The sequence below is a fragment of the Entelurus aequoreus genome, linkage group LG12 (genome assembly GCF_033978785.1).
Source record: "Entelurus aequoreus isolate RoL-2023_Sb linkage group LG12, RoL_Eaeq_v1.1, whole genome shotgun sequence".
In the NCBI taxonomy this organism is placed as follows: Eukaryota; Metazoa; Chordata; class Actinopteri; order Syngnathiformes; family Syngnathidae; genus Entelurus; species Entelurus aequoreus.
Window position 1 is genome coordinate 22,842,613 of NC_084742.1, and position 21,648 is coordinate 22,864,260.

Here is a 21,648-nt window from a genome sequence, read left to right on the forward strand (position 1 = left end):
TGAGAGGCCTGAAAACTAAAAGCGCTCCAGAAGGAGGGAAAAAAAGGAAGACAAGGCACTATGAAAAATTGTTACAAAAAGACTTGACCAAAAACTTAGCAAAAGAAAATCACTCTCTCAGAGGGAACAAAGGAATCAATAAACAAAGCGAGACAATACTTATCAAACTTGGTCGATGGCTGTGAACAAGGCTGTGGACAAGGCTGGAGGTACGTAGCGAGACGATATACTCTGGCAACAAGACAGGGGAAGACGAGGACTATATACACATGAGGGAGGGTGACACAGGTGGGCACAATCAGGCAATCAGGAGAGACATCAGACCAGTGACACAGGAGGAAGAGCAAGTGGCCTGAAACGAGAGGAGGATTAGAATTTTCAAAGTAAAACAGGAAATGTGCCAGACAACCCCAAAACAGGACTTCCCTCACCACGGTGTGACACACAGTCCCTGAAGCACACATGATTGTATAGGCTGCTGGTCCACTAACATTTTCATTAATTACTATTTTTTATGTAATTATTTTTATATTGTTTTACTTTCTTTTTTATCCAAGAAAATGTTTTTTATTTATTTATCTTATTTTATTTTATTTTTAATAAGGGCCTTATCTTCAACAGACCAGGTTGTCAATGAAATTAGATTTTTTTAAAGGGTTTTTTAAACCAGGCCCAGTCCAGATAATGTCCAAGTTGGACTCAGCAACACACACCTTCATTCATGTACACAGAAAAAAATTAGGGAACACAACAGATTGCATATAATTTATAAACAAAACACTTTGCATTCAATTCGAAAGGACGTTCCCTTTAGATTCCCGATCCTTAACATTTTACATGTATCATAATTAAGCTTAAGGCCAGATTGCTGTGAAAATATGTCCAAAAGATTAAGAAGGTTCCGCAAACAATGAGGAAAAATCTTATCTTTGTGAATCAGCCTTTTCTGACATGAACTTCATCAAGAACAAACACAGAACACGCCTCACTGATGCACATCTGCAAGACTCACTCAGAGTTGCAGTGTCAAGTTACACACTAGAGTACAACACACTAGTTAACAGCATGCAATGCCAGGCTTCCCACTAACTGACAAAGAAACAGATAACAGATTTGGTGTCCAGTTTAAAGTGTGACATGATTTAAAAATTTGAGAGTTTACTTTTGTATTTTACATGAGTTATTATTTGTACAAACATGGTGCAAAGTAATTCATGATTTGTTAAAAAATGTTAGTGGCTAGCTAGTTAAAATGGGATATTGTGATTTCACAAGACTGTCTTAGAAGTGATCATTTGAAAATGTTCAATTTGAAAAATGTGCACTTAGAGAAAATATAAAAATAAAGTGTTGCATATTGATATTTATCTGTTTCTATATATATTTATTGTGAGAAATCATTAAGATGATCAGTGTTTCCACAAAGATAAATATCATTAATTATTAATAATAACAGAGTTAAAGGTAAACTGAGCAAATTGGCTACTTCTGGCAATTTATTTAAGTGTGTATCTAACTGGTAGCCCTTCGCATTAATCAGTACCCAAGAAGTAGCCCTTGGTTTCAAAAAGGTTGGTGACCCCTGCATTACATGAACTGAAGTAATGTGGTAATACTGTAAATAAACTGTAGATAATAACACTGATCGATGTGACACCTGTGGATGTGAAATGAACACAAGATGTAAATATTAGTGACTAAATACTGTTGGGACTGAACCATATACAGTGATTCATTAGGATAATTGGGTTATGTATGTTCTATTAATGATGTTTTCATGTCTTTAAACACTAAAATATTTTCTTCAAATGGTGCTGTCTTTGTTAATTTTAGCATGTTAAATTGGTGAAAAACCAGGAGCTTCGGGGGGCGTTGCCCCCCTTGTCCCCCCACCAGGGCGCCGCCCTGGACCTTCGTCCCCCAGACCCCCGGAAATTTTTTCAGTCTTTTTCATTGTGGTCAAATCACATGCCTGGTGTGATGCTAGGTACCGTTTTTATTTTTTCACGATGCCTCATCTGATTGGCTTGAAAACTTTATCAATGTAAATGTTGAGCTTCATATTGGAATTGAACAATTAATTCTCATGAGTGAATGCATTAGGAAATTTAAAAAAAAAATATGATGGACCTTGTGAAACAATTTTTTTTTCTAATGAAGCATTTTTGAACAAGAGGCTTTTTGTTACTTCATTTGGCACAAGGTAAAATCTACATTGGTAAAGTTTTCAAGCCATTGGCACAAGGTTAAAATTTTTGTTGGTAAAGTTTTCAAGCCAATCAGATGAGGCATCATGAAAAAATAAGAAAAAAATAAAAACGGTAGCAACTTAAACAGACAGGTATCTGAATGATTTCACTCTATTCAGTTTTTTAATATGTCAAGTTATGAAATGCCATTACAAAACAAATTGAACTGGGTATATCCCCATCAACAACGTGCTTAATTATTTATGGCAGTCATTATGAATAATGTGATTGTTTAATTGTTTCAGGTGCAAAAAGCGAAGATCCACTATCCCCAGACTATGTGCCAAGTATATTTGAGCATACCCAGTCACCTCACAAACGAAAACTCAAATGTTCAATGGAGATCTTTGAGAGAAGACAAAATCTCAAGCAGCGTAAGAGAGACCGCGAGAGGGCATTGGCAGCAGCAGCAGCACTTGTCAATATTTCCCAGTCTGTCATGCGCACTTACAAATTTATCCTACCCAATTGTACCATTTGAGTAATGATGTTGCACCCATATTTTCTCTGTAATAAATAACAGGAAAGAATCTTACGGAAACAACTTTTTCTGTTTTACTTCCAACTTCTTACAATTTACAAGCCAACAAATCCTCAGTGGGAGGGTTACGGCAGTAGCAAACAAACTCTTCCGAAGCGGATGCAGTGGTAGCAACAGATTGTTCTACCGTGTACACTTTAGCTAATAGCTCTGGCTTAATACAACGGAGATAGAAATTGTCCATCTTGGCCAGTTCGTTTGCCAGGAAGGAATCAGTTGTTGTTGTTGTCATGTTTCACCCAATCCAGCCATGCAGGTACAGTGGCAGCACAGGATCTGACCATCTTTCGCCATTGCTACCCAAGGTCTGAGGGGAGGATCATTCATCCGTTGAGAGTGTTTTACCTGAAACAGATAATATGACATACCTTATATTATTATCAGTCCCTAATTTGGATATAATACACAAGGCTAGACCACTGTCCATTTATGCATATTTTACCTGGCATTTGTTAAATTTTCTCATGAATCATTTATTAAAATTAGCCTGAAAATTTAAACCTGGTTCATTTTGAGCAAGAAACCAAAAGGAATTATCAAGCATGAATTCTAAAAATTATTTTTGTAGAAACTGTTTCATAAGCTCTATACTGAATAGTTGGAAATTATGTAATGTTTTATTGTAGGAATTAATTTCTCAGATTTCAATATGAAGCTCCTGGAAACAGTTTTTTACAAAGCAATTTTTGATAGAATTTTTTTATAATATTGTTTGGTCACATCCTTAAACTGAATACAATCAATTTTCAGGCTAATCTTTTATTACAAAAAGCCTCCTGTTCAAAAATGCTTAATTAAAAAACTGTTTCACAAAGTCTATAGTAGTTTTTTGAAATTATGTAATGCATAGATACAAATTGGAAAATTTAAATATGAAGTTTGTGAAACAGTTTTTTAATTAAAAGCATTTTTGAACAGGAGGCCTTTTGTAATAAAAAAAAAGCTTAACAATGTGAGTTTTCATTAGAATCACTTCAGCAGTTTTTTCACAATCACACTGTTACTGCCACGCAGATTTGTAAACAGACAGTAGGCTCTTCTGTGTGTGCTTTTTCCTTACCTTGGTCATGAGAAGAAATCCATTCTTGTTTGGAAACTGCCATATCAGCCCATCATGCACAAAACCTGCTGTAAAATACTTGTAGGCATCCACACTCTTGTATGCCTTAAGGTCCTTTCTAGTGTACGGAGATGGTGAATCGACGAGGTCATTATAAATGTCTGGATATGAGAGCTCAGGCAGGTCGGCTGTTGCAAAATGCTCAGGTGATTTTAGCATGCTTCTCGGTAAAAGGTACGGATCCGTTGTGCCAACAAGGTTCAACTTCTCTCGGTAACGTTTCTTGGACTCTTCATCCAAATGCACAACTTCATTGGATAGCAAATCAGCCATAATTCGGATGAAATCGGTGAAAATGTAGCGCAGAAATCAAACTGAATCTGTACGAACACGTAGGAACGAGCTGACGGGTTGACCGGCAAGATGGCGGCGTAACACAAAGTCAAAAGTCCCACCTGGCAGGCAGGAACTCCGAAAGGTTCATGAAGAACTAAATCTACCCGGGTAGTTTTTGGTGAAAACACAGGGGAAACTTTATGAGAACATGAGAAAGTTGCTGCGGTGGTAAAGGGCCTATTGACAACACGTTTGCCTCTTCCAAGCAACTGTGTGATACATTTTCAGTCCCTAATCAACAATCTTTTAGATATCTACAGATCTGCAGTTTTAATCGTAATACTTTCCATAAGTTTCCAGATTTACCGACTGACACAGTTTTCAACTTAACTTCCAACTTTAAAATGATCAATTCCACGTATTTATAACCACATTTTTATTTTACGTCCTGAGTCTCTAAATTCAATTAAATCACTTTGGGAAGAGGATTTAGGAGTGACCCTATCTAAAGATAGCTGGACAAAATTTTAATTAGGGTTCATAAATCTTCTATGAGTGTAGGACACAGCATACTTATTATACTAAGGTTCGACTAGCGAAGATGTATGACGGAATATCTGTATCGTGTGATTGGTGCCAACAGTCTCCAGCTAATTTAATACATATGTTTTGGCTCTGCCCATCCCTGAAGTAACTATTGGGCAGAAATGTTTTAACACTTTGTCTGTGGTCACTGGCGACCGGATTGAACTGAATCCTCTAAGTCAGTGGTCCCCAACCACCGGGCCGCAGACCGGTACCGGGCCACGGGCCGATTGGCACGTAAGCCGCTAAGCCCGTGACCTTCGATCCCTCAGGCTGTACTGCATCAACAAGCGACATCAGTGTGTAAAGGATATCACCACATGGGCTCAGGAACACTTCAGAAACCCACTGTCAGTAACTACAGTTGGTCGCTAGATCTGTAAGTGCAAGTTAAAACTCTCCTATGCAAGGCGAAAACCGTTTATCAACAACACCCAGAAACGCCGTCGGCTACGCTGGGCCTGAGCTCATCTAAGATGGACTGATACAAAGTGGAAAAGTGTTCTGTGGTCTGACGAGTCCACATTTCAAATTGTTTTTGGAAACTGTGGATGTCGTGTCCTCCGGGCCAAAGAGGAAAAGAACCATCCCGATTGTTATAGGCGCAAAGTTGAAAAGCCAGCATCTGTGATGGTATGGGGGTGTATTAGTGCCCAAGACATGGGTAACTTACACATCTGTGAAGGCGCCATCAATGCTGAAAGGTACATACAGGTTTTGGAGCAACATATGTTGCCATCCAAGCAACGTTACCATGCATAGACGCCCCTGCTTATTTCAGCAAGACAATGCCAAGCCACGTGTTACATCAACGTGGCTTCATAGTAAAAGAGTGCGGGTACTAGACTGGCCTGCCTGTAGTCCAGACCTGTCTCCCATTGAAAATGTGTGGCGCATTATGAAGCCTAAAATACCACAACGGAGACCCCCGGACTGTTGAACAACTTAAGCTGTACATCAAGCAAGAATGGGAAAGAATTCCACCTGAGAAGCTTAAAAAATGTGTCTCCTCAGTTCCCAAACGTTTACTGAGTGTTGTTAAAAGGAAAGGTCATGTAATGCAGTGGTGAACATGCCATTTGCCAACTACTTTGGCATGTGTTGCAGCCATGAAATCATAAGTTAATTATTATTTGCAAAAAAAAAAAAAAGTTTATGAGTTTGAACATCAAATATCTTGTCTTTGTAGTGCATTCAATTGAATATGGGTTGAAAGGGATTTGCAAATCATTGTATTCCGTTTATATTTACATCTAACACAATTTCTCAACTCATATGGAAACGGGGTTTGTATATATACGGAGATCTTTTAATTGTATTTTACTTGTGGGGGCAAAAAGAGCATTTGATGTGTTTGTTTTTGTCAATTGTATGTCTGTAAAAATCCAATAAACAAATGTTCAGGTTCAGCAAACAGGAGGAGAAGGCCTTGCAGGAGTGGCTCCTTGCAGAAGGATGCAATACAGCTACCGACCACCAGAGACCGCTAGACTAACAACCTCCTGCCTCTCCCTCTCTCCTTGCTCGTCGAGCTCTCTCTCTCTTTAGGATCGTGTTACTCGACGCCCCATGTTTATTAGGACCGGGTCAGTGCGCCGTTAGCCGCGGGACAACGAAGTGTCGGATCCGACATCATCTGCTGGAGAACTGCACCTCAATGTAAGTCAAATAATGTTGGCTCATCAACAAAAGTCCGAGTTTGTAAACGATGTTTAGGTTCGCGGTAAGAGTTGTATTTGTAGCTTCGACACAATTAAGTATTGTGGAATATGTAGCTTGTTTTTCGGGTGGTGTACTTTATTCTGGCGTCATTCAATGAAACTTGGCCCGACTTTTGTGTTTGGAAGCCTGTTGCTTTCGGAGAGAAGCCAAGCAGGAGGAGGAGGAGGAGGCGGAGTCGAGAAAAGCGGATTGTCACTCGCTATCCAACTCTTCAAAATAAAAGCTAACGTTCACAACAATGCACATTTCATTACAGAATGTTGTTTAAGGGACAAGCGGCAGAAATGGATGGATGGATGTTGTTTTTATTGTTCGATTACATGTTTTTTTACATTTTAACGATGGTTCAGGGAGTGAAGTCCAATGCTTGTACCTCTATGGATCATTGATGGGTGGCAGATACAGTTGTTAAAACTCAACAAAACATGTTTTTAAGTGTTTAGTATGCTTACCAACCAACATAATAAGTATACAATAATTGTGCCGAAAAAATATTTTTAACAGTATTACGATACAGCGACTATGTTATTAACCAAACTTACAATTTAATACAGTAATTGCGTTATATTTTCAATGTTATAGTTGCAATCACAAATCAAATGTAAACAATCAAAATTGAAATGAATTAAAATAAATGTTTTTCTTCAATGAAATAGGGAAATAATAACCCAAAGTATTCATAATACTTTAAATGCAATTGCCATAATTATTAGCAGTGTTGGGGTAGTTACTGAAAACCAGTAACTAGTTACAGTTACTAGTTACTTCATTTCAAAAGTAACTCAGTTACTTACACCAAAAAGTAATGCGTTACTGGGAAAAGTAACTATTTAGTTACTTATTTTTTTCAAGCTCCCATTAATGCCCTTTTAGCCTTCATTTCAGTACTGTTATTGCAGTGGAGAATAATACAATCTGTTGATCAACTTGACATGCATTTGCATTACTGAACTCTACTAAGCAATGTGGTCTACATACAACACACAAAGACAAAGATATGTTTCAAAGGGCCAAATTATTTCACGGCAGAACAAATTGACAAAACTATTTTAAATAGCTGCAACATAACATACATAAGTAACAAACAGCATAATAGCAACATAGCTGCAAACCAAGGAAGTACTTTAACTTTAACTATACATACACAAAGACTAACCAGGCGTTTTTTCTCTCAAGGAATTCTGAAATAAAATCATGTCTGAAGCCCAGAACACTATGCATTTCCCCAGTTTTAGTTTAGAGATAAGGAAAGATTGGCCTGGCCCACTAGGATCCCTCTTTAAGTTTGTGAACTTTATAGTCTATACATTTAGAGTGATGTGATAATCAAACACTCTAGAAGTCTAGAACGAAAGAGTGTATAAGAGAATTGACAGTGTGTGTATCTTCAGTGCTGAATGATGAGCAGAGGCAGAGTTTGGAGTGTCTTCTTTAGCTTGCTTTCCATGTTTATGTACTCACTGTCCACTGTGTCCAGGAATTTGAAAAATGTTTTCGTGCCATTTGCTGTTTGACGCCGGTATCATGCTAATTAGCTGCCTGAAAGCGGGTGACTCCACTGTATAAATAGCCTGCATGTCTTCTAGCACATACGCTGCAATGGCTCTATCAATGTTGTCCTGGCTAGCAGTGCCTCGTTAAAATCCAGCCGCTGTTGCTAAGGAGGTGAAGTGTGTCTCTCTTTACTAGCTTCGTCGAAGCATTTTGCTTTTGTAGCTGTTTCAGCAGATTTGAATTGACACAACATACATTTAACTAAAATGTTCTTTTCTTTGTGCTCGACAAAAGAAAAGTAGTGATAATATCTAGGCTGACCATATTCTGAAATCCCAAAAAGAAGACATATATGCGTGCCAAGGCGGGCAGCATGCCAAGGCCGGGACTAGGTGAAAATTTGCCAATGATACTCGAACTTGCTTTATAAATTATATATTTATTTAAATACAGCATGTTTTCTCCTCTGTTGACAGCAGTGTTGGCGCTAGGAATTTTCAAAATGGGGTCCCAGGGACCCATCAAGTAATAAAAATGGGGTCCCACAGTACATTTTTGGGGCCCCACTTTTTTGTAAGCATTTTGAAAAAAAAAGATAAATGTATGCATTATCCTTTTATATCTCACATTCTATATTGTGTTTTGGAAAAAGGTTGTCATAAACGTTACTTAATCCATAAAAAAACAATAATAAAAAAAGAAAACTAATTCGTATACATATGTAAATGTATCAGTTCTAAACATTCATTCACTTTCTTCTTTCCTTCATGGATCTGAACTTTGTTTTTTCTATGTTTTTATTTAATAAGTTGTAGGTGTATTTATTTCAGTATAAAAGTGTAAAAAGTGTTTTGCTTGGGTCATGAAATGATGATAATGGTGTGCCAGGGCATACATACATTTTATATTTAACGCTTAAATCTCTGGAGTCTACATCAACTTCAGATCTATCCCTCATTTCAAAATGTTTTAGTTTTTTTTATGTTCTTTTTTTGTTTGTTTGTTTTCCACCCTTTTTTGTCAACCAAAACTATGTTTTTAATGGCAAACACACAAAATATGCAAAATCTTCCACCAAAAATATTTTTCAAAGTGAAATATTTGATGTGAAGTAATCGGAACCTTGGATAGGTCAATAATTCATAATAACATTACACTTTTGTTATGTTTTTGTTTATTTTAATAGTATTTTTAGAATGTGCCGTGAGCCTTTAAAACATTAGCTGTGGGCCGCAAATGGCCTCCGGGGCACACTTTTGACACCCCTGCTATAGATAATAAAAAATTAAATCTGATAAATCTATCAATAAAAAGCTGAGCCTGGCGACGCATGCGCGTTTATCATAACTCTCTCGCTCTCTCTGTCTCCGCCCCTCCCTCACGAATGCTGCTGCGCGCACACCCCTCCCCTGCTCCCTCCCCACACCCAGACACACACACACGCCTCTTCCTTGTGACACAAGAGATTCAGAAGGACGACACCGCAGCGCTGCAATAAAACACACTCAGATCTTCTGTTTCTAGCCGATACTACATAAAAAATAACGTAAAATAACACAGTAACGCATCATGTAGTAACGGTAACTGAGTTACTGAATATAAAAAATAACGCGTTAGATTACTAGTTACCGCCGAAACTAACGGCGTTACTAAGTAACGCGTTAGTCCCAACACTGATTATTAGTGATGTTGACAGGTTTGAAATGTAGTGAGTCCCTGGGACCTGAGAGGTGGGGATTTGAGTGGATCCCTGGGATATTCAATGGCTTCTCCATACATTTTTTTTTCCTATTTCTTATATTTTTCTTAAATAGTAGTGTTATAGTCATTCATTGGTAGTTATCAGTCTCCAGGATTTTGTGGTGTTTTTTTTGTGATTGTTGCGGCCTAAATTGCCTGAAATCGCTCCATCTTTTTCGGAAAGCTGCGAAAAAAGTTGCAATGTTTGAGGCATATTTTTTTCAATAATATTGAATCAGCTTGTGATTTTATGAATTTATTATAAATGTTTTAAGTGTTCCTTGTAACTTCAACCTTAAGCAGCACAACATTTTCAACACACATTGGAAAAAAAATACTGTATTGATGTTTTACTCGTTTCATCCCGCACAGACGTCAAAGTAGACACTAAATGACAGTAAAAGCACATACTCAGAGCTCATTGTCAAATTATTGTACTGTTTTAACCTATTATAACTAATAATGTTAATAATCATTTATAATCATAGAAAGAAACACTGTCGTCAACAAGTTGCAGACATTCTCCGTGTATGTTTTATGCTTGATTAGTGCTTGTAATTTTAAACATGAATTTATGTTCCAACACCTTTACCCCCGCACGTAAACTGTTAAGAGCGATCTATAGCGCACATTTTTGTTGGTAAATGAAAGACGAGGAGAGATTATCATCTCACTTTTACATCTGACAGGGGCGGTATGGCGTAGTGGGTAGAGCGGCCGTGCCAGAAACCTGAGGGTTGCAGGTTCGCTCCCCGCCTCTTGACATCCAAATCGCTGCCGTTGTGTCCTTGGGCAGGACACTTCACCCTTGCCCCCGGTGCCGCTCACACTGGTGAATGAATGATGAATGATTGATAAGTGGTGGTCGGAGGGGCCGTAGGCGCAAACTAGCAGCCTCGCTTCCGTCAGTTTACCCCAGGGCAGCTGTGGCTACGATAGTAGCTTACCACCACAAGGTGTGAATGAATGATGGGTTCCCGCTTCTCTGTGAGCGCTTTGAGTATCTAATAATAGAAAAGCGCGATATAAAATCTAATCCATTATTATTATTATTATTATCTCTGTAATGTAAATGCTGCCTTTTTGCTAGGTCAGCATTGCAAATGAAAATGGGTTCTAAATTGTCTTAACCTGAATAGATAAAGTTAAATAAACATACAAACACATGTGTACTAGGAAGTAAATGCTTGTATACTACATTACCCAGAAGACTTAGCGCTAAGGCTGCAGCTAACGATTATTTTTCTATCGATTAATCTATAGATTATTTTTTCGATTAATCGGTTAATCTATAGATTATTTTTTCGATTCATCTATAGATTATTTTTCCTTTTACCGATTATTTTTTATTTTATTTTATTTAAAATGAAGATGAAAAAATAAAAGTAGGCCAGTTTTTTCAAAAGGCATGGCTTTTATTTACAAAAAAAAAAGTATGGCCACTCAGTCAACATTGACAACAACATGACAAAATATTTTGTAACAATGTAAACATTTAAAACTTTTAACATTCAACAAAATTAAAAGTAGCTTATTTGCTTTTTAATGTGCAAATATAAAAGTAAACATCCAGTGCAAATCTTAATATTCTGCAATAGTATAAGCATTTCAAAAGTAAAAGTATTGCTTATTTTGCTTTAAAATGTGCAAAAATAAAGATAAACATCCAATACAAAAAAGTGCAAAACGAAATATTCTGTAACAACAGTGTAAACATTTCAACAAAAGTGAAAGTATTGCTTATTTGCTAAAATGTGCAAAAATAAAGATAAACATCCAATACAAAAAAGTGCCAATCTAAATATTCTGGAGCACTGTAAACATTAAGTATTGCTTTTAAAATGTGCAAAATAAACATCCAGTCCAACACAGTACACAAGAACCAATTCTACTCATTCCAGTGAGTGACTAACAGTTGTAATGAAGAAAGGTTAGCATGTCTACTTGCTTTGCTTCTTTTCTTGTTTACAATATTCCCAGCATCTGAAAATAGGCGCTCAGAAGGGGTCGATGTGGCTGGAACTGAGAGCTAATTAGCCTTCACCTCAAACCAGGACTGCGAGCGAGCTGAGCTGCAGTTTAAGTTTCTAGTAGGTCAACGGGCTCATAGTGATGTTACTAGTAGTTGACTGGGAGGTGTTTATTATCATTTGGGGAGAGTCCGCTGCCTGATGCTCACCTGCTAAACACCTATCCGCTCGACGCTGAAGCGCTGACTACATGCGCTATGAATACGCACTGCTGATTGGCTGATAATGCTTCGTGTGTACCAATCAGATGGTTGTGTGGGTGGGACAATGCTGCGTGTGTACCAATCAGATGGTTGTATGGGTGGGACAATGCTGCGTGTGTACCAATCAGATGGTTGTATGGGTGGGACAATGCTGCGTGTGTACCAATCAGATGGTTGTATGGGTGGGACAATGCTGCGTGCTGAGACAGAGGCAGAGAAGCAAAGCAACTCGTTAAGACTTTAGCAGCTAAAGTTAGCTTTAGCTTAGAAACTCGTTCGGTACACCCCCGTACCGAACCGAAATCCCCTTACCGAAACGGTTCAATACAAAACACATACCGTTACACCCCTAGCAGATACAAATGACACATTCATGTGTTTGTGTAATGATGACAACGTATGCTAACGCGGACGATTGACTAGTTGATGGTTGATGGTTTTCTTTTCAAATGTTCGTTCATAGCTGTTGTGCTGCTATGATAGGCCATTTCCGCTCGACACAGTGTGCATACAACACCATTATTAGGCTGTGTATTGAAATACTCCCACTTTTGACGACTTTTGGCGTGCGTTTTTCCGCTCGCTCGCACAGTCTGCTTTGCGCTCCGCCATGACGGTAGTGTGACGTAATTATGCGACGCGTCGACGCACAAAAACGGCATCGACGTATTTACATAACCGATGACGTCGACTACGTCGACGCGTCGTTTCAGCCTTACTTAGCGCGGTAGACAGAAACAGGAAGTACGCCTGACCTACATGGGAGGATGACAATTATGCGTTTTGACCAAAAAATAGTTCATATGTTAGACGTGCATGTCAGGGTAAGTTGGTTAGCAACCCTAAATTGGCCCTAGTGTGTGAATGTGAGCGTGAATGCTTCCTGCTTCGTCTATACAAGAAACAAACATAAGTTTTGATTAGACAGTTCACGTTTGCTCAGAGACAAATTCGATTGGGAAAATGATGCTCATTGGCGGGGATTGGTTGAATTGGCGCGATCGGGACATCGAGAAATCCTGGATAGACAGTGGTATGGCATGATATCGCTATAGTTAACAGATGTGTTTACTTTACTGTATCTTCCAAATGTATCTGAAATTAAAACAAAAAAAATCTAAATCCAATCAATCAAAAAAGCATATTGCAAAACAACTGTCAGCTGCTAGGAGTTGTGGTAACCTGTTTTGAAATTGTTCTATTATCATTTAAATGCCAAACAGTATATTGTGATATTGTTAACGCAAGAGGCTGCAATAATATTGCGATATAGATTTTAGGCCATATCACCCACCCCTAAACAGAACAACTACTTTTGAGACAATTATTTACATTCGACTTTGTCTCTCACAGTGTCACGTCAAACATTGGATTAGTCATACACTCATAAGCCAACCAATCACAATAAAAACATGATATATTTATATATATATATATATATATATATATATATATATATATATATATATATATATATATATATATATATATATATATAATAGGGGTGTCAAAAATATCGATTTTCGAATGAATTGCGATTCTTATTTTTAACGATTGTTAATTGATTTAAAACAATCAAAAAAAAAATTTTTTTTCATTTAAATCTGTCCTTACCAGCCACTCAAGCAAATCATATTGTTGATGTAGATGCCCACATCTGCTGTAAATATTTACTTTAGAAAAGAGAAGTGTTGGATACTTCACTTGTTGCCTTACTTGTATTTGACTTTATTAAATGTTTAGGTAAAATTTAATTAAACAAAACAATTTTCTTTTAAGTAATGCAAACATTTACCAGAGCTGTTTATCTATTTTATGAAGAAATGTAATTAATCATAGAACTGGCACCCAATATTATTAAAAAAGTATGGATTTTGAATCAAAAACCGTTTTGAATTGAGAATCGATTCTGAATCAAATCGTTACCCACAAGAATCGAATTGTGCAGTGCCAAAAGATTCACAGGCCTAGTAGATAATGATATCGATGATGATAAGGGATATGCCGATCGATAGGCCACCGACCAATTTTTCTGAAAGTAGTTGAGAAGCACGGTGGCACAGGGGTTAGTGCATGTGCCTCATAATACGAAGGTCCTGAGTAATCCTGAGTTCAATCCCGGGCTCGGGATCTTTCTGTGTGGAGTTTGCATGTTCTCCCCGTGACTGCGTGGGTTCCCTCCGGGTACTCTGGCTTCCTCCAACCGCCAAAAACATGCACCTGGGGATAGGTTGATTGGCAACACTAAATTGTCCCTAGAGTGTGAATGTGAGTGTGAATGTTGTCTGTCTATCTGTGTTGGCCCTGTGACGAGATGGCAACTTGTCCAGGGTGTACCCCGCCTTCCGCCCGAATGCAGCTGAGATAGGCTCCAGCACCCCCCGCGACCCCAAAAGGGACAAGCGGTAGAAAATGGATGAATGGATAGTTGAGAAGTTTTTTCCAAGTAACATTTTCACTAGAGGTCGAGAGGAAAAGAAATGGCTGAACATGCTACACACACACACTGAGCAGGACGACACAAGAAGCTAACAGCTAAAGCTTTAATGTAAAGTAGGGGTAATTGATCCAGATGTTGATACTATTGATACCTACTATTACTATTGATACATACTATAGCAACAGTATATACAAGATACTAAAGTGATTAGACCGGAATTTTTTTTTTCTTGTTATTTACTGTTTACAAACTCAGGAAGTAAGTCTCTGGATACGGGAAGCCGAAAATCCAAATAATTAAAATGGGAGCCAATAGTGTTTTTTCTTTTGTTTAGTTACCATTTAATACCACACATTTCAAACATCATCAGATTTACAGCAATACTAGCAAATTCAAAGTTTAATAGGTTGATTGGTAACACTAAATTGGCCCTAGAATATGAGTTTGAATGTTAAAGTAAAAGTTAAAGTACCAATGATTGTCTCACACACACTAGGTGTGGTGAAATTATCTTCTGCATTTGACCCATCACCCTTGATCATCCCCTGGGAGGTGAGGGGAGCAGTGAGCAGCGGTGGCTCATTTTTGGTGATTTACCCCAAATTCCAACCCTCGGTGCTGAGTGTCAAGCAGGGAGGTAAAGGGTCTGTATATCTGTGTTGGCCCTGCGATGAGGTGGCGACTTGTCCAGGGTGTACACCGCCTTCCGCCCGAATGCAGCTGAGATGGGCTCCAGCAACCCCCACGACCCCCAAAGGGACAAGTGGTAGAAAATAGATGGATGTATGGAATAAGAAAAGCTTCATGAAAATGTGTTATGTTTACTTTAGTTATTCGCTATAAAACATTTTCACTTTTATAATTTGTCGGGACTTGAAGTCGGATTGGAACTGAGGCCAAAAAATCATTTTGGAGGACAATAGCGTTGAACGCCACATAACTATAACTGTAACAAACATAATTAAACTTCACCTTTGTACATTCATACACAGCATCAGCATTTGGGAACAAGGATGAGGTGAAAGAAGAAAATGAAAAATACACAGTATGTCTGCGGCAGCGTTGGACAAAATTGTATTTGAATTGCACTTTGTCTCACAGCATGCAACTACGATGTGTTTTACGGACCACCGAAGAAAGTACAAAATCTTGATGCTTATAGAGAAACATTATCAATGAACATGAAGACACAAATATGTCATTCGGGGAGTATGACTTATTTGGTGCATGTAAACATACTGACTCAGTGAACAGTGACTGAAAATCAGAAAGGCTAATGTCATATTTTGCTCCACAGGCCTTGAAAAACGGGATCAAGTGCTAAAAATCCTGCCGATGGGGAGAAATCCCATCCGCCCGGAGCTTTAAAAATGATCGACACAATGGGTGAGTCTACTTTTCTTTAACTGCGGCCTAAATTGCGGCTTCCAAAAAAATATGGCTGCAACTAGACATACTAGCATCACTTTTGTTGCTGCAACAGAATGGTACGTCTAAAGCAATACATGTGATAAGGTTGCCTGTGTACTTTCAATACGAAAAAACAAAAACATGCTTAGGCTCAAGTGTTTTTTACGGCCTTTGTTCAAACAACAAATCAGCTTTGTGCGAGACCTAACAGCAGTCTACTGGAAATTGGCTCATTTTTGTCCAGATATTGGTCTGGCAAGCATGCACGATATTTATGTCCACGCTTATTCATTTGTACCCTAGGGGCAGAAAAAGAGCAATGAAAACCATCATATTAATAAAAACTAAAAGCTCGGTAAGCCCACATGCAGGTCATTCTGCAATGACTGAGTGAACAGTGACTGAAAACCTGGCCAATGACTATCAGACTGAACATGTGGCCTGATAAAATACATATGACATTCAATGTAAATAAATGAATGACATTTACTCATCGAAAGGTAATGACATACACACACACACTGAGTGCACTGTTGCTGTGTATAATGTCTGACTGGCATTTGGACTGACCAATGAGACTTGAAATTTTTTCGGAAAATACATAAACAAATAACATTTACCCACCATGTAATGACATGTGTACAGACTGAGTGACACCACGACCAATCATTGGTGCTTTGTATAATGACTGACACATAGACCGACCAATGACACTCAACATGTTGCCCCAAACTTAATAGATAACTAAAAAAAGGTAAAAAAATTTCTAAGTGACACCACAACCAAACACTGATGCTGTGTAGCATAACTAGGGATGTAACAATAAACGGTAGTAATGATAACCGCTGAAAAACACTGAATGGTTAGTTTTACCGTTTTAAAAGTGTGATAACTGCACTTCAGAATCAGAATCAGAAATACTTTATTAATCTCCGAGGGGAAATTGAGATTTGATCAATTTAGGGACTGACTGACTGGGGTGGTATAGCTCGGTTGGTAGAGTGGCCGTGCCAGCAACTTGAGGGTTCCAGGTTCGATCCCCGCTTCCATCCTAGTCACTGCCGTTGTGTCCTTGGGCAAGACCCAGTGCCACCCACACTGGTTTAAATGTAACTTAGATATTGGGGTTCACTATGTAAAAGCGCTTTGAGTCACTAGAGAAAAGCGCTATATAAATATAATTCACTTCACTTCACTCGCACCAGCTCGCTAGCTTATAGACATTAACATCTTTCCCCATTAATAAACGACAAACCCCAATCTAAACTTATACAAACACATTACTGTCTGAGCAACTAAGATATTATTCATGGTGTAATTTTAGTTTTTATTCAATTTCTGGGCACATTTCATGTAATAGGTGCACCGGGATAGACTCCAGCCTCCCCGCGACCTTGAGAGGGACAAGTAGGGATGGGAATCGATAAGATTTTTCCGGTTCCGATTCCACTTTTGATTCTACTTCTACAATTCAGTTCTTTATCGGTTCTCTTATCGATTATTAATTTGGCAAAAACGAGAACAAGAAGGTGGATTAACATAAATTTTGTTTTGAGGTAACATGACCTCACAAAGCCTAAAGTGAGGTCTTAAGAGGCACGCACAAATAATAGAAAAAAAAAAACTTAAATAAATAAATAAATAAATATTTTGTAGAATTTAACAAAATAAGTCATGTTGAAATTACACTGTAATATAACATTTAGTAACGTGATATTAACTCAATACATGTTAAGTGAGATATGTCAAGCCTTTTATATGTTAACATTTTGATGATTATGGCTGACAACCCCAAAAAGGGACAAGCGGTAGAAAATGGATGGATGGATGGAGTTTATGACAACCTGAAATTGAAAATCTCAGAAAATGTGGGGTTTCAAAAACTGTAAGCCATGATCATCAACATTATAATGAATAAAGGCTTGACATATAATGAACACAAAAAAAACCGCAACACTTTTATTTTTGCTCTAATTTTTCATGAGTTGAACTCAAAGATGTAAAAGTTTTACTATACACACAGAAGACCTATTCCTCTCAAATATTGTTCACAATTCTGTCTAAATCTGTGTTCGTAAGCGCTTTTTCTTTGTCAAGATAATCCATCCCACCTCACAGGTGTGGCATATCAAGATGCTGATTAAACGGAGGGGGGCGGTCTGAAAAGCAGTCAGTATCTGGTGTGACCACCATTTGCCTCACGCAGTACAACACATCTCCTTTGCATAGAGTTGATCAGGTTGTTGATTGTGGAATGTTGGTCTACTCCTCTTCAATGGTTGTGCAAAGTTGCTTGATATTGGCAGGAACTGGAACAGGCTGTCGTATACGCCGATCTACAGCATACCAAACATGCTCAATGGGTAACATGTCCGGTGAGTATGCTGGGCATGCAAAAACTGGGATGTTTTTAGCTTCCAGGAATTGTGTACAGATCCTTGCGACATGGGGCCGTGCATTGTCATGCTGCAACATGAGGTGATGGTCTCAAGTAAATGGCACAACAATGGGCCTCAGGATCTCGTCATGGTATCTCTATGCATTCAAAATGCCATCAATAAAATGCACTTGTTGTCCATAACATATGCCTTCTCATAGAATTAGCCCACCCCCACCATAGGCCACTCGGTTCACAACGTTGACATTAGCAAACCGCTGTCCCACACGACGCTACACACGCTGTCTGCCATCTGCCCTGAACAGTGAAAACCGGGATCCATCCGTGAAGAGAACACCTCTCCAACGTGCCAGACGCCATCAAATGTGAGCATTTGCCCACTCAAGTCGGTTACGACGACGAACTGCAGTCGAGACCCCGATGAGGACGACGAGCATGCAGATGAGCTTACCTGAGACGGTTTTTCACAATTTGTGCAGAAATTCTTTAGTTATGCAAACCAATTGTTGCAGCAGTTGTCCGGGTGGTTGGTCTCAGATGATCATGGAGGTGCAACTGCTGGATGTTGAGGTTCTGGGCTGGTGTGGTTACACATGGTCTGCGGTTGTGAGGCCGGTTAGATGTACTGCCAAATTCTCTGAAACGCCTTTGGAGATGGCTTATGGTAAAGAAATAAACATTCAATTCACGGGCAACAGTTCTGGTGGACATTCCTGCAGTCAGCATGCCAAATGCACGCTGCCTCAAAACGTGCAATATCAGTGGCAATGTGCTAACACAGATATAGACAGATTTGTGAACAATATTTGATAGGTATTTTGTGTATATAGTAAAAGTTTTACATCTTTGAGTTCAACTCACGAAAGATGGGAGCAAAAACTAAAATGTTGTGTTTGTATTGCTGTTCAGTGTATCTCACTTTGCATGTAACGAGTTAATATCACATATTAGTTTCACATTTGAAGTGAAGTTTTTGGACATGGATGGACTTTTACCCAATATTACATTTTTTGGAGTTTCACCTGTATAGTGGAATGACTCAGTGAAAATGTGGTTGGAGGTAAACATGCAACTTTTCTCTGACTACAATTGAACATTCGCCTACCGAAAAAAAGGAGCGTCTACTGCGGCAAATGGGTGCAAGCTTTTGGCCACAAACTTAGTTGCTGCAAAGCAGCAGACGTGCTCGCCTTGGCGCAGTCAGAATTTGTCTCTCGTCATTCGCATCTCAATGAGAAGGCATTTATTAAAATTTAACAAATAATAGCGCTAACATTATAGGCGTTAATTGTTAGTACCTGTTGTATTAACGCCGGATGACTGCTGCTGGGATGACATCAGAGCGGTCAAAAACGTCACATTCATTTATAGTTGCTGTGTGTTCAATTGTTACTGGTATGTCCTTCTCTTGATGAAATAGCAGCCTTGCAATTATTACGAATAGCGCTGTTGCAATCTTTTCTTGTAAAAAGGCTTCAGAGCGTTTCCGCCGCCATGGGCGCCATGTTGCTGTCTGACATAATGACGTCATACCTCTCCCCAGAGAAATCGTTAAGGGAATCATTTAAAAAAATGACAAGCAATTCCATGGACTTGCTATACTAGGAACTGGTTGTGAACCAGAACCGGTTTTTGATTACCATCTATAGCAGGGGTCCCCAAACTTTTTGACTCGGGGGCCGCATTGGGTTAAAACAATTTGGCCGGGGGCCGGGCTGTATGTATATATATATATATATATATATATATATATATATATATATATATATATATATATATATAAAAGATATATATATATATATATATATATATATATATATATATATATATATATATATATATATATATATATATATATATATATAAGACATATATAGCGCACTTTCCACGCGCGCGCGCGCAATGATGTCACGTTATCGATGAGAAAATGCATTTTTAGACAATATGATTTGCCTGAGCGGCTAGGAGACACCGTGAGTAGCAAGCGGTACAAAGTGGATAAGAAAAGACAGAAGAAAAAAAAATGTTTTATTTACTTATTTATTTTTTTAAAAATGTAATACTTGGGACTTCACACGGGCCTGATTTTGGACGCTCGGGGCCCGCGGGCCGTAGTTTGGGGACCCCTGATCTATAGGGACAAGTGTTAGAAAATCGATGAATGGATTGACATACTGTATGCACATGTTAAATGACACCAGGACCAATCAGTGGCCATGTGTGTAATGACTGACATGTAAACCTACCAACGAAAATCTACAAGTTGCCAAAACATTAATAAATAACAAAAAAAAGTAATGTGAGTAATGACAAAAACACAAACTGAGGGAAAACACGTCCATTTAGGTTTGCGGTGTGATGACTAACCAATGACTGCGTGAATATTGACTTAATAATAGGTAGGACTTAAGCAATGCAGTGGAAAATGACTTTAAAAAGTTTTGACGTGTTATGGTTAAAATGCATTGCGATAATATTGCATGATTTTTGGTCCCAATTTACTAAACACTAAAAGGTGCTGTTTGCAACTTCCTCACAGTAGCAATTTTCAAAGCAAAAAATATAACAAGAACACCACCAGCTAGCTTATGTTACCATCAATGGTTTAGCAGAATATATTTTGTATATATTTTTCACGGTTAATGTAATATTTTTTTTACCGGCTTGAATAAAATGATTGGTGTTTACAAATGTCACTCACCCGGCACATGTAGGTGCAGAGAGCGCGTGCACACATACAAAAGCAATCCAAGAGAAGCAACGACCAATTTCCAGTCATGTTGTTGTTATGATAGTATTTACTTTCAATTGCTATTATTAGCTAACAACACCTAAAGCTAATGCACGTGCATGTGTTTACGCACATGCGCATACGTAATTACGCCATTACGTAGGAGAAGCCGTGAGAGAGCGGGATATACTGTGTAAAACACTTTGGAAAGTTGCCGCCTTCTAGGCATCTGTGTAAATGTTGCAAACAGCCCCTTTAAGCGAACCCACCTAGAATGAATAATGGCTTCCCATGTTTTGTCTTGCCTTTATCCCCCTCCCTAACACATACACACCTGTCACTGAAATATGCGATGCCTTGCAGACACGCAACGCGCCTTGCAGGCGGTGGAGCGTCTCCAGGCCAAGCTGAAGGAGCGGGGGGAGGTGCCCACCGAGGAGAAGCTAAGCCTGCTCAGGTCGGTGCTCCAGAGTCCCCTCTTCCACCAGATCCTGGCCTTGCAGAAAGCCGTGCAGCAGCTCAGAGACCAGGTAAAGCACACGTACTGTTTACAGGTGCCCTCACTGGATGACATCATCAACAGTGTTGTCCCACAGGACTGCAATTCACTTCATGACCAGGTGGTTGGGGAGTCGGGGACTGACTAAGGAAACTCACACATTCATTTTACTGTCTTTTATTTCTGTTGAGTACAAAAAGGTTTTGGTGT

At 38.7% G+C, this 21,648-nt stretch overlaps 1 protein-coding gene across 1 annotated transcript in view; it reads left to right on the forward strand.

Annotated features, from left to right (window-relative positions):
- Positions 1–6,300: 6,300 nt before the first annotated feature.
- The window catches only part of LOC133661773 (multiple PDZ domain protein), a 74,427-nt gene continuing 59,079 nt past the window's right edge, over positions 6,301–21,648 (forward strand). Inside the window, exons 1-3 of the mRNA XM_062065239.1 lie at positions 6,301–6,430; positions 15,698–15,786; positions 21,303–21,469. Coding sequence (XP_061921223.1) covers positions 15,771–15,786; positions 21,303–21,469 — 183 coding nt within the window. The 5' untranslated portion in view covers positions 6,301–6,430; positions 15,698–15,770. The remainder of the gene's footprint in view (positions 6,431–15,697; positions 15,787–21,302; positions 21,470–21,648) is intronic.